Source organism: Pelophylax lessonae (genome assembly GCF_965119305.1).
Source record: "Pelophylax lessonae genome assembly, chromosome: 6".
NCBI classification, from domain to species: Eukaryota; Metazoa; Chordata; class Amphibia; order Anura; family Ranidae; genus Pelophylax; species Pelophylax lessonae.
The window spans coordinates 41,386,427-41,400,725 of record NC_138773.1 but is presented as its reverse complement, the minus strand read 5'-3'; the positions used below and the strand labels follow the sequence as shown (position 1 = coordinate 41,400,725).

At 43.1% G+C, this 14,299-nt stretch overlaps 1 protein-coding gene across 2 annotated transcripts in view; it reads right to left on the bottom strand.

Annotated features, from left to right (window-relative positions):
* LOC309559151 (tyrosine-protein phosphatase non-receptor type substrate 1-like) overlaps nt 1-4,928 on the bottom strand; it is a 91,706-nt gene extending 86,778 nt beyond the window's left edge. The window contains exon 1 of one of the 2 annotated variants that reach the window (XR_014225450.1): nt 4,679-4,928. Coding sequence is in view for 1 of the 2 variants with exons in the window: in XM_082262297.1 (XP_082118423.1) it covers nt 4,679-4,724 (46 nt within the window). In the remaining variant the exon portion in view is untranslated. The remainder of the gene's footprint in view (nt 1-4,678) is intronic. The other variant, XM_082262297.1, reaches the window with a different exon arrangement.
* Between the last annotated feature and the right edge of the window lie 9,371 nt (nt 4,929-14,299).

Here is a 14,299-nt window from a genome sequence, read left to right as displayed (position 1 = left end):
TTCAAAGCAGTTCCGTTTGCACCAGTGTTAATTTTGGCAGCAAATTTCAATTTAGTTTTAGTCTTAGTCTTAGGACTAAAATGGCATTTTAGTTTTAGTCCTATTTTAGTCTTCTGCAAGTGTTTTAGTTTTAGTCGTATTTAGTCGACTAAAACTCCAGTATATTTTAGTCGACTAAAATGCCCTACATTTTAGTCGACTAAAACTCATTTTAGTCGTCTATAATCAAATGGGTGTAGTTCAATTGTAATTTGTAATGCATTATTTAAGCATTTCTCTACAATTTCCAAATTCATTATATACTACTGCTGGTCCTGGAGTGAAAAATCGAATATGTTATTATTTATGCTTTGAGCATGCACCAGTGTTAATTTTTGGCAGCAAATTTCGATTTAGTTTTAGTTATAGTCTTTTGACTAAAATGGCATTTTAGTTTTAGTCGTATTTTAGTCTTAAGACTAAAATGCCATTTTAGTTTTAGTCGTATTTTAGTCATTTGAATTGTGTTAGTTGACGAAAACGTTTTAGTCGGTTTTAGTCGACGAAATTAACACTGGTTTGCACAGTTTCACACCAGACCCTTGCAAAGGGAGATTCTGATCAAATGGAACAAGGGTCTGCTGTCATTGGACAATCTGATTCTGGTGAGTCTGGGTTTGAGGGATTCTCTCCTATGCTGGCTCCGCCACATCTGGGAAAATCTTTTCTTCCCCTGTTTTGGACTGTAAACACCATGGATGCCAGTCTGTCTAGATGGGGAGGTGTCTGGGAGTGTGTTCGGCCCAATGTGTCTGATCAACTTCCTGGAAATTTGGGCGATCAGAATTTGTCTGTCTTAATGGATGGATCATCTACAGGGATACCCTGTGCGGATACAATCAGAAAATGCTACGGCTGTGGCATATGCCAGTCATCAAGGGGGCACAAAGAGTGCCCTGGCGGTCCTGTAAGTGGTCGGCATCTTGAGGTGGGCAGAATGATATGTTCTGGCCCTCTCTGCTGTGCACATTCCAGGGGAAGATAATTGGCAAGTGGACTATCTCAGGCATTGGATTCGGGAGAATGGTCTCTTCACCCGGAGGTATTTCATTAACTGTGCCTTTGGTGGGGGACCCCCGATGTGGACCTACTGGCTTCCCGTCTCAAAAGGAAGGTGCAGAGGTTCGTATTAAGGTCTCGGGATCCTCTGGCAGATGCTCTGGTGGCCCCCCGGGGCCAATATCATCTGATTTATGCCTTTCCTCCTATACAACTTCTGTTGAGACTGCTACTCAGAATCGCGGTAGAAGGGATTCCAGTCATTCTGGTGCCACCAGTCTGCCCTCGCCGGTCTCAAGATGGAGGCCTGGTAAGGCTGGAAGCAGACATCCCTTGGAAACTTCCTCTCAGGGAAGATCTTCTGTCACAGGGATCAATCTTCCATCCTGCTTTACAGGCGCTGGCTTTAACGGCCAGGCTATTGAAAGCTAGGTGCTGAAGGACAGAGGACTGTTCAAGTCGGTGATTCCTACTCTGTTAAAAGCTAGAAAACCTACCTGTAGGAAGGTTTATCATTTGGCTCTGGGCACCATCAAGGGCCAGATTTCCGCCTTGGCTAATTTTTCCAAAGGCTGTTGGCAGCGAAGTCCTTGGTTCACACTTTTGTGCTGGGAGTTCGCCACCTTTTGAAAATATTCGAGAACTTCCTCTGCTCACTTTGTCGCAGAAGGTGTCTTTCTTAGTAGCTATTACTTCCGCACGTCGCGTGTCAGAGTTGGCTGCGTTGTTCTGTTGGTCACCTTACTTGGTGATTCATAGGGACAATTCGCATAATAGACAAGTGTGGTTGTCTCTCAATGGAGTCGGTTCACACATGTCCAGGGCCGCCGCGGTCTGGATTGAAAAAGGGTCTGGTGCGTCTTTGGGTCGGGTTCAGGTGCGATTTCCGGCTAAAAATTGGACCTGAATTGCACCTGAACCAGTGTACAGGAACGCACTGGACCCCAGGCATGAACCTGGGGCTGCACTTGTCTGAAGTGCTAAACTATAAAGAAAAGCTTTTGAAAGTTTTCCTCTCTTTCTCAGGGCCAGTTCACACCACATGCAGTCCATTTTTTTTCTGCAACAAAAACGGATGGAAAGTAGATTATATGGTTTCTAATGGCATAGTTCACACCAAGCGCACCGCCATTATCCAACCGAACAGGGCTGAAAAGGGACCAAGTGCTGGATACGCCCAGCACTATACATATTTGGAGATATCCCCACCCTATTTCAACTCTACAGACGACCTGTGTTTCTGACCCCGCTTTGGAGATCCTCGTGGGAATTTTTGATCGGGGGGCTTCTATACTGTCACCTGTGAAGTTACTACTTACTTATACTTTAATCTGGTTTAGAACCAATTAACTTCCCTTTTGAAGCCCATACATATACATTATTTCAGGTCTATTTATAGACCCAGCCAATGTGGCATATATTACTTGCGGTCAAGGATACTTGAAGGTTTTTTCCTAACCCGTTAAGATCCATTCACTTGGTCCTCCGTCCTGGAATACACAGAGTTTCTGCATATCTGTCTGAGCTCTGGTGTTTCCTGGACTATCGAGAAAGGCAATCTGACCGAAACGCGTCTAGTCCGGTCCAGACATCTCAGACTCTCTCGGTTCCAAGACGTAGTTATGACCATGTTTTTATGATATATGTTATTTTTGTCTTTTCAATCCATTTTTTGTAACATTTTGTAATAAAATTTATTTACTTTCATACTCAAGTCCTGGTTCTTGCCGTTTAAAGTCCCACTCCTCAGGGGTTTCCTATTGTTCAATATTTACTAGGGATGTTGGCAAGACTCCAGGTTAAAACACAGACTCCGAATTAATCTCTACACCAATGCAGTCAGTTCTAGGGCTTTCCAGTTCCAGAAAAAATGTAGAACATGCTGCATTTTTCCTGCACTGGACTGTACTGTAACGCAGTAAAACGCCTCAAAAACGCACCAGAATGCACTGGAACGCATCAAAAATGCACTGGACCCCAGTACAGTGAACAAAAAAAGAAAAGTGAAAAAAGAAAAAAAAAGCATCTGGAATCGCACCGGAACTCACCAAAAAAAGCATTAAAAATGTGCATGCAGAAACGCAACCCGGAATGGATCTGCAGTGCGTTTTTTGTGGTGTTAACCAGCCCTCAGGTCTGGAGCAATACCCGAGGAAGAAATGGAAACTCTTGAAAGCTTGTCTTTTAAGTGTTAGGTTAGTACAAAAAAAAAGGTATCATTGCATACCGCATTACTCTTACATTTTGTAATCTTATTTATATATTTATATATACTTATTTAAATAATTTTCAGTGGTATGATTTAGTGGTGAAAATTATTAGTGCCCCCCCACCAGTTTTTACTGTGGTATCTTATGTGCCCCCCTATAAATTGTTCCTAGAATCGCCACTAAATAACCATTAAGAAAGGTAACGTGTTTTCTCCTTTATATTTTAACACATTCTTTAAGTTGTCTGTGTCAATAATGAGATGAGAGATAGACCACTAGTTTCTTGCAGGATCTGTGAAGCAGAAATGTGAGAGGGGTTCTTCCCAAATGAAACCAGATGGAAATGCCCCCCAGCAAGCCGCCACTGCAGAATTAGGATTGGGCTGTAAACTCACTGCACTTGTAAACACCCTACACTTGCAAACACACTGCACTTGCGTTTAAACACACTGCACTTATAAACTCACTGCACTTATAAACACACTGCACTTATAAACTCACTGCACTTGTAAACTCACTGCACTTATAAGACACTACTTGTAAAGACTCTGTACTTGTAAACACACTATACTTGTAAAGACACTGTACTTGTAAAGACACTGCACTTCTAAACATGCTGTACTAACACGCTGCACTTGTAAACACGCATGTTCTTGTAAACATGCTGCACTTGTAAACACACTGCACTTGTAAACACGCTGTACTAACACACTGTACTTGTTAACACGCTGTACTTCTAAACACGCTGTACTAACACGCTGCACTTTTTAACACGCTGTACTTGTAAACACGCTTCACTTGTAAATACGCTGTACTTGTAAATACGCTGTACTTGTAAACACGTTGCACTTGTAAACACGCTGCACTTGTAAACACACTGTACTAACACGCTGCGCTTTTTAATACGCTGTATTTGTAAACACGATGTAATTGAAAACACACTGCACTTGTAATCACACTGCTTGTAAACACGCTGTAGTTGTAAAGACACTGTAATTGTAAACACGCTGTACTTGTAAACACGCTATACTAGAAAGACATCTGTCTGCATAGCTACAGGTCCACACACCCAGATGTCTATCACATAGGGAAAGGTACGCCAGGATTACAGGGGACTACTCGGTGTTATTGTGTATAGTAACACGACACAGTGCGTAATACCTCAGGCAATGGCAAGCATCGGAGGCATCGTAATCACAGAGCAGAAAACATTGGTACATCACACTGCATGAACGATGCAAAAGATGTATGTCTGCAGTGAGTGATGCAACTGATCTTCCTGTCCTCTGTTATCTCATTGAGAAACCAGTCGGCATGCAAATAACACAACATCACAAGGACACGCATGCTGCTGCTATTGCAATCTGCAGCTGTCCCTGTCCAGAGCAATAATTGCATCCCTTTTTTAGTGTCATCATTATCATACTCACAGACAGTTGTCACCAGCAGTGGCAGGATCAGGAGCAGAGAGGACATTGTAACAGCACAATAGAGAGGGGCCCTGGGCCTCCCTGATCTACTACACAATATTGTCAGTCACATCACACCCAGTTACATAGCATGTCTCCTCCTACTGGGGCTGGCATACTACATATGCAAGATGTGGATGGTAAGGAAACGCAAACCCCCCCAGCCCACGGACACTGCAGCCTCAGTGAGGAGGGGAAGGATGTCTGCAGTCACTCAGCAGGTTACTGCAGCACATCTCTGTAATTCAGATTCCTCCAGTCGTCATTAGATGTTCGGTGTCTGCTCAATTTTGGCTGGTAGAGGAATCTGAGAATTTTGTATACTATGTGTGTGTCTGGATATATATATATATATATATATATTTATATATATATATATATATATACACGTACACACACATACATATATATATATAGATCTAGTAATTGCCACTAATTTCCTGAGTGCCCGGCGAAGCATGAAGTACATATAGAGCCAATTCTCACGAGAGCGTCGTACAAAAAATTGTGTAAACCAAGGTAAATTCATATATACACATGTGTGTGTGATATACGTATATATATATACAGTATATATATATATATATATATATACACATACACACACACACACCAACACACACACTTAATCATAGCCCCCAACCCTCCCTTGTTTAGAAAAACTGTCCATCTTTAACCACTTCCATACCGGGCCATAGTCAAATGACGGCGGCAGGAAGCTTTTGTTCATCCGGGCGGCCGTCATATGACATCCGCCCGCTCTCGCGGCTACTGCGCTCCTCCGGGGGTGCGCAGCGGGGCGATCAGGGATGAGGCTCCTCACTCGGACAGAGCCCATCCCCGATCAAGATAAACAGCCAATGAAATTGGCTTTTTACCACGTGAGCGGCTGTCAATCACAGCCAGTCACAGAATGTCAACAGAGACAACGGTAACTAGCTGTTACCGTGTTCTCCTCCTCACACACTGATCCTCTATGAGGAGGAGATTGCGGTAACAGCTAGTTACCGATCATTGTGCACCCCAAAACACACTTATTGTCCCCCAATAAAGAGGACCTGTCACTAACCCATCAAAGTACCTGTCACTAGCCTATCAAAGTACCTGTCACTAGCCCATCAAAGTACCTGTCACCAGCCCATTAGAGTACCCAAGTACCTGTCAGCAGCCCATCAGGTACTCTGATGACAGGTCCTCGGGTACTCTGATGGGCTGGTGACAGGTACTCAGGTACTCTGATGTGCTGGTGACAGGTATTCGGGTACTCTGATGGGCTGGTGACAGGTACTCGGGGTAATCTGATGACAGGTACTCGGGTACTCTGATGACAGGTACTCGGGTACTTTGAGTACCTGTCATCAGAGTAACCGAGAACCTCTCTGTATCCCATCAAAGTACCCGAGTACCTGTCTCCAGCCCATCAGGGTATCTGAGAACCTATCTGCAGCCCAATAGAGTACCCGAGTACCTGTCTTCTGCCCATCAAAGTATCCGAGTACCTGTCTCCAGCCCATTAGAGTACCCGAATACCTCTCTGAAGCCCATCAGAGTACCCAAGTACCTCTCTGTAGCCCATCAGAGTACCCAAGTACCTGTCTCCAGCCCAGAGTACCCAAGTGCCTGTCTCCAGCCCCAAGTACCTCTCTCCAGCCCCGAGTACCTTTCTCCAACCCAGAGTACCTGAGTACCTGTCTCCAGCCCAGAGTACCCGAGTACCTGTCTGCAGCCCATCAGAGTACCGGAGTACCTATCTGCAGCCCATGCCTGATAGATTATGTGTTGGGGTGTTTGCTTTCCAAAATGGGGTCATTTTGTGGGGGTTTCCATTGTCTTGGTGTTCCAGGGCCTTCAAAAGTGTGATAGGTTGTAATGAAATTATATGTGTAATTTATGCTCCTAGAACACCTGACGGTACTCCTTGCATGTTGGGCCTCTGTCCCACATATGTGGTACCGTATACTCAGGAGGAGTAGCAGAATGTATTATGGGGTGTAATTTTTTGCTATGTACATGCTATGTGTTAGAAATATCTTATAAATTGACAACTAAAAAAAAATGGGTTTTCATTTTCTTTCCACATTTTCCAAAAACTTGTGGAAAAAAATTACATGTTCAAAAGACTCATTATGGCTCATAGAATATACGTTGGGGTGTTTTCTTTCCAAAATGGGGTCATTTTGTGGGTAATTCCATTGTCCTGGTGCTCCAGGCCCTTCAAAAGTGTGATAGGTCGTTAGGAAATCATATGGGTAATTTATGCTCCTAGAACACCTGACGGTGCTCCTTGAATGTTGGGCCTCTGTATGTGGCCAGGCTGTGTAAAAGTCTCTCACATATGTGGTATCGCCATACTCAGGAGGAGTAGCAGAATGTATTTTGGGGTGTAATTGCAAGTATGCATATACTGTGTGTGAGAAATAACTTGTTGTTTTGACAACTGTGTGTAAAAAAAATATATATATATATTTCTTAATTTTCCCAAGAATTGTGGGAAAAAATTACAACTTCAAAAAACTCACCATGCCTCTTACTAAATACCCTGGAATGTCTACTTTCCAAAAAGGGGTCATTTGGGTCATTTGGGGGGTATTTGTACTGTCCTAACATTTCAGGGCCTCAAGAAATGAGATAGGCTGTCGGTACATCAGGTGTGATCAATTTGCAATGATTGGTACCATAGCTTGTAGACTCTGTAACTTTCAAACAAACTAAATAATAACCACTAATTTGGGTTATTTTTACCAAAGATATGTAGAAGTATAAATTTTTGCCCAAATTTATGAAAAAAAATTACTTATTTGCAAAATTGTATAATAGAAACTAAAACAAAATGTTTTTTTTTCAAAATCTTTGCTCTTTTTTTCACTTATATCGCAAAAAATAAAAAAACCAGTGGTGATTAAATACAACCAAAAGAAAGCTCTATTTGTGTGAAAAAAATGATAAAAATGTGATTGGGTACAGCATTGTATGACTGAGTAATTATCATTCAAAGTGTGAGAGCGCTGAAAGCTGAAAATTGGTCTGGGCAGGGAGGGGGTGTAACTGCTCTGTATGGAAGTGGTTAAGAACCAAATGCCTGTCACACATTTGTCTCCCTTTTTTCCTTTTTACATACTTAATTACCAGGGCTGTTGTACTTCATTAAACCTTTCAATCTCCAAATTATTTCATATGTAATTTAGAAAAAACACAGATGAAAAAAACATTTGTGGGTGTAAGATAATTGTAAAGTCAATTGTTTTTTAAAGCGGAGTTCCGACCTCAAAACATTTTTTTAGATAAAAATACCCCGGGGACAGTCAGGGCTAGTGCATTTCAGCAACGATAGCCTCTGAACTGTAAGAAATACTTACCTTGAAAATGTCTTGTCCAGCGCTGCCATCTCAGGTGTGGGCAACTGAAGCCGGAGCATCCTCTTCGGTGTCCTCTTCGGTGACGTCGGAGTTCCAGAATGCCCTGCTTGTCACTTCAGGTGCAGGCACGTCATTCCTGTTCAGCAGGGAATGAGGCGCCTGCACCGGAAGTGACGAGCAGGGCCGTTGCAGGCGCATTGACTCCTGGGAGCGATGACATTCGGCTCCCAGGAGTCAATGCAAGCAGGAAGAGACGGCGCGGGCTGCGGCCGGAGAGGGAGGAAGAGGAAGGAAGGTAAGTATATTTTCTTTAATAACAAGGTAAGTAAATCAAAAAAAAAAAAAATTGAAAATATCCAATTCTTTTTCAGCTACCTTACAGCAAGCGGATTGTGTAAAGTCAATTTTGAGGCCGGAACTCCGCTTTATATAACATAATAAACTTACCTGCTCTGTGCAATAGAATTGCACAGAGAGGTCCCAAACCTCCTCTTCTCAGGTCCCTTGCCTGAGCTCCTGGTTCTTCTATTTCAGTAAATTCCCCCATAGGAAGTGGCTTCCTATGGGGGCACTAATGTTGGCTCAATCCTGAGCTGTGTTGCCTGGGTTCATGGACACATACTGTACAATGCAACTCTGCCCCCCCCCCACTTCCCCTGTCACAGAATTTGATTGATAGCAGCAGGAGCCAATGGCTTCCAATGCTTCCAGTATGTCCTGGGAGAGGAGAGAGCTGCTACAGAAGTGCACAGCTCTAGATCGATTGAGGACTCAGGTAAGTATAAGGGGGGTGAGGGGGCGATACTGATGTCTAAACATTTTCTGCCTTAATGCAAGGAATGCATTAAGGTAAAAATGTTTAGGCTTTAGAACCACTTTACCAAACTATTTTTGGCTTTAAGTGTTATTAAACCAAACAACAGTAAAATTAGTCTGTATATGCAGTAAAGCATGCTTGTTATTCTCACTGTGGAACCCAAGGGGTTAATCCTCCACATTGTGTATAAAGGCTGTGTGATCCCGTCTTCTCTGATCCTCCTCTTTAACTGACTCCAACCCTTCTACTGATAGAACAGAGCATTACGAGTCACTCTGCACATGCTCACACTTGTTTGGTGTGTATTACTAGAGGGTTTTTGTTTTTCCGGGAGAGTGCATGTGATCAGCACAGAGCCAATCAGCACTGTCCAGACAGAGGGCCAGGGGAAAATGAAAACTCCCCCTACAAGCTTTAACCAGACACTGATACAAGTCACAAGACTGCTCTAACTGCTGATGACGTTCCGTCTGCTCAGAGCCCTGTGTTGATTATCAACACAGAGCTGTGGGCTGTGATTGGAAACGGCCAATCAGCAGGTCCCGGCCTTGAATCATTGGGCAGGATCTGCTGCCAGACTCCCGGTGCATCAAATCACAGCGGAGTAGGCGAGCAGGGGCGTGCACCCAAAACCCGGAAACAGGCAATGAATGGAGGAAGGAACAGAGCAAGCAAAAGCTTTTGGTGATGGGACGAAGGGAGGGAAGGGACGGATGAACATCAAGACCTTCCCTTGTCCAATTACATAATGTCTTGTATTTTGTGAAAAGATTATAAGCTTTTTTACGAATGAGGAAAAGGGGAGATACTCTTCTTGACTGTATGGGAGGTGGAACTGTGATTTACAGCGCTGGAGATTCAGGCATTACAGTAGTTGTGGGAATGATTGCAGTTATGAGTTTTCCTAAAGCATATCTATGATCAAAATTAAATCATGGATCCATTTTCACATTGGGGCAATCAAAGGGTTAACTGTGTGCCTAACAATGTGGAATGTGTGCTGCTTTTTACTACAGATTGATTTGTTTCTTACTGCTTTGCAGGGAAGATAACCAAAGCGATTGTTCAGAGCCCTGTGTTGATTGTCAACACAGGGCTGTGACCTGTGATTGGACAAAGCCGATCTCTAGGTCCCTGGCCATGAATCATCTTGCGGGATCTGCTGACAGACTCTCTCTGTGTCAAATCACAGCAGAGTAGACGGGAAGGGGCGCACGCCCACGATCCGGAAACAGGCAGCGATGTACAGGTATGACGCTGTGCTTATAGGAGCCGCCCCATCGCAGTATATGTACTGTGGCGGCTCGTCAAGTGATTAAATTATTTCTAGCCTACTTCTATTAATCTGAACAATTTTGAGGTTTGTAAACTTTACATTGTGAAAACCCCTATATATCTTACCTTCTTGAATTCTATACATATATATATTCACTATGCCCTGTCAGTAGGCACTGCTGTGTCACAGAATTCACAGAGCCTGCCTACTGAACTACAGAGGTGCTGAGAAAGCCCCATGTGATAGCTTTGGGCAAGTGACAGGTACTCTCCGTAGAGACATCAAGGGTCTGTTAAACCCCGTGATGTCCCCCCTGACTTCTAAAGCAACCAACCAAGCACAGACCTTAAAGGAGTTGTAAAGGCAGAATTTTTTTTTTTATCTTAATGCAATATATGCATTAAGATAAAAATCCTTCTGTTTGCAGCAGCCCCCCTCTGCCCCCCTAACACTTACCTGAGGTCCCTCTCTGTCCAGCAATGTCCACGAGTGTCTCAGCCATCCAAGATTCTCTTTCCTGATTGGCTAAAACACAGTAGCAGCGCCATTGGCTCCCACTGTTGTCAATCAAAGTCAGCTAGCCAATCAGGGGAGAGGGGCTGGGTCAGGGCTCAGTGTCTGAATGCACACAGGGAGCTGTGACTCAGCTTGGGTGCCCCCATAGTAAGCTGCTTGCTGTGGGGGCACTGAACAGGAGGGAGGATCCAGGCTGCTCTGTGCAAATCCAACGGCACAGAGGAGTATAACATGTTTATTATTTTTATAAGAAAAAAAAACAAGACTTTACAATCACTTTAATTGATGCTTCCCTGGCTGTAACATCTAGGAAATGACGGCTCTGAAACCAAAAGTGACAAAATCCTTGTTGCTTTCGGGATTGTTCGTCACAGAGGAGATGGGGAACAGATGTTCTTCCATCTCCTCTGTGGGCGCAACTCTGATTGCATACCCTGGAGAAACAGGAGAACCCAGGCTGGCGGGGGGCGGGGGGACCTTCAGAGCACTGTAAAAGCGATTAATTCGTGAAAATATTTTAGCTTTTTATAAGATGGGAAAGAAGCATCCCAGCCTGTTGCAAATTTTATGTAAGCAGCTACAAATCCTGCATATCACATAGAAATTCTAAATGAGAGAGATGATCAATGATATGTTCCCAGAGGACTGAGGGATAAAAAAGTAAAAACAGAATAAAGGACTTGTTTCTTTCCTAATGCATCATTAGGAAATGACATGCTAAAATTAAAGCTGAACTCTAGATATGATTTTTATTGCATAGTTTCATTGCCCAAGTTTGGACCAATATAAATATGCATATATCATAACTAAGCAATGAAATCACTGCTGTAGGAATTAGCTTGTATTTGTTCCTAAACTGTCATCAGCTGTCATTCCTGGGCCAGTAAGCTGCAGACAGAGGATTCCCTGCTGTACTTCTGATGTACACAAGGGGGACAGGGATGCTCAAGACATGGTTTACCTAATACAGCCACATGGCCATATTGTGGTAAGCATCCCTACCCCTACTGCATACATCTGCTGCAGGCAGGGAATCCAGCTCAATGACCCAAGTATGACAGCTGACTTCCAGGTCCGGACCCAAACCCCGTTTAGAACAAACACAAGCTCATTTCTGCACTGTAGTAGTCGGCACTGCAATGATCTTTCAAATGATGTACCAAGAGACTTCACAAACCACAAGGGACTGCTGGCTGGACACTGCTGCCATTCACAGAACCTCTTGTTTTTTGTCAGTGAATATAAGGAGTTCTTTGATTGGATGAGGTGGAGATTGTGACATCGCTAGCTTGCCTCTCAACCTTGTCCAATCAGAGGACACCTTGTATTCAATTAAAAAAAATATTTGAATGTCAGCAGTGCAGAGCAAGTGCCTCCCCGTGGTTACTATACAAAAGGACAGCCATTCCTCACAGGACCCAGGAAAGAACTACTATCACTGCAGTAGTACTGACTACTACAGCGATTTTTAGTTTCCACAGCAAGGATAAGATATGCAATGGGTCCAATCTGAACAATGTAACTATGCAATTAAAATCATACCTGGAGTTCAGCTTTAAGGACTTGCAGGCCATGTGCCAATATGCATAATAATATTCACTTGTTTATTTGTACAAATAGAAGCAAAAAACATATACAAAGAAAATGCCATGTATATCAGTAAAAATAATGAAATCACAAATATTATTAGAACATTTTATCTTTTTAAGATACCAACTAACACATTGGCCTATAATCCCCCGTTCACACCAGTGCGACTTGTCATCCGATTGACAGTTCCAAATCACATGACAAGTCACACCAATGGAACCGTTCATATCACCACCACTCATGTTGCAGCAATGATGAAAAAGGTTCCTGCACTACTTATCACCAGTTCCATGGCGACTTGCATAGACTTCTGTTAAATGAAGTCGCAAGCCACAATTAAATCAGCAGTGAAAATCGTACTCTGCAGTAGCGCGATTTCAAAGCTTCACTGGTGTGAACGAGGGCTTACTTCTGATATACCTACCTCCTACATTCTTAGAAAAGTTACTTTTAATGTAATTGACAAAACTCAATAATTGGTCTTTGACACTGTATAATGGAAGTTTATAAAAAATTAATTTAAACCCGCGCTCTTATGCTAAAAATGTATATAAAAGTGATGAAAAATATGTGCAAAATGTGATGCAGCTGCTGGTACGCTAAGTAAAAACTTAGATAAAGTGGTAAAATCAAAATTAAAACAGCGCTAGCATGTATGAAACTTGAAACATTGATAACAATAATGTGCAAACTGTGCTATAAATACAAGTGATATAAATCAAGTCCTTTGCTTAAAGTGAACAATAAAATCCAAAGTGCTCCGGTGCAGAAATGATGATATAAAAGTGCTCTAGATGACGGTGACCCCTCTCGGTTCCCCACTCACCAGAGCTGCAGATATATAACGCTTTAAGATGTAAGCGATATTGCACCAGGGATCCTCCTATGGAATGCTGTATGGTACCAGGTGTTTTCCTTATATGAAGCTGGTCCTAGTTCTCTCCATATACCCCAAATTGGAAAAGAAGGGCCGATATGGTGCAGTACATTATAAATAATTTGTTAAAATACTCCAAGTGGAGAAAACACACTCACAAACAAGGTATAAAAACGAGCAGTGTATCAGTGACAAAATCTTGTGGACGCCGCTATTCGCGTGCGTTCCACGGCCGATCCAGGAAATAAAACCGGAAATGACGATACGTCAGAGCCGTACCGGAAGTGCGTCGACGCGTTTCGCCCGCCTACTGGCCTCTTTGAAAATGCCCAGTAGGCGGGCGAAACGTGTTGACGCACTTTACCATAATGGAAGTTTGTTGTGTAGATAGTTGAATTAGGAGGTTTCTAACTTTACGCGTTTCACGCTCAGGTTCTTCAGGAAGAGCAGAGGTCCTCTACAGCAGTGGTCCTCAACCCTGGTCCTCAGGGCCCACTAACAGGCCAGGTTTGCAAGATAACTGAAATACATCCCAGGTGATATAATTTGCTGCTCAGTGATTGCAGTACTCTAGTCTGCATCTCTCCAAGGTAATACTTAAAATCTGGCCTGTTAGTGGGCCATGAGGAACGGAGTTGAGGACCACTGCTCTACAGCATTATATAAGTACAGGTAAGTATATGAAGTACATACTGTACATCTCATTACATCATGGCAAATGTAGTACAACAAAAATGTCTGCCACATACAGTACATTGCTTCAGTATACTAAAAATACTGACCTACCAGTGGCAGAATGTGCTCCTTTGATGATCCTGCATTATGATAGGTACCACCATGCTTTTTATTTTTTTGGTATAGTGAAGTATTATATTGTATATGTAGGGCCCCCCCCCCCCCCCCAACCTCCAGAGGTCTGGTGGTGACCCTCAGAGATAGGGAGGGCTGACATTCCTCCCCACGGTTCAGGTTACTAGGCATGGTGGGTGGTGTACAAGGTAGAAAGATGGGCGTCAGTCACTTTTATGCTTGAAAAAAGAGAAGTTTATTTCTCACAAAAGGAAACATGTGGGAGAGAGGGGTAGAGCACAGGACACCCTTAGTCAAGAACAGTAGATTGGCAGACTCCTTAGACAAAAAAGTAGAATAG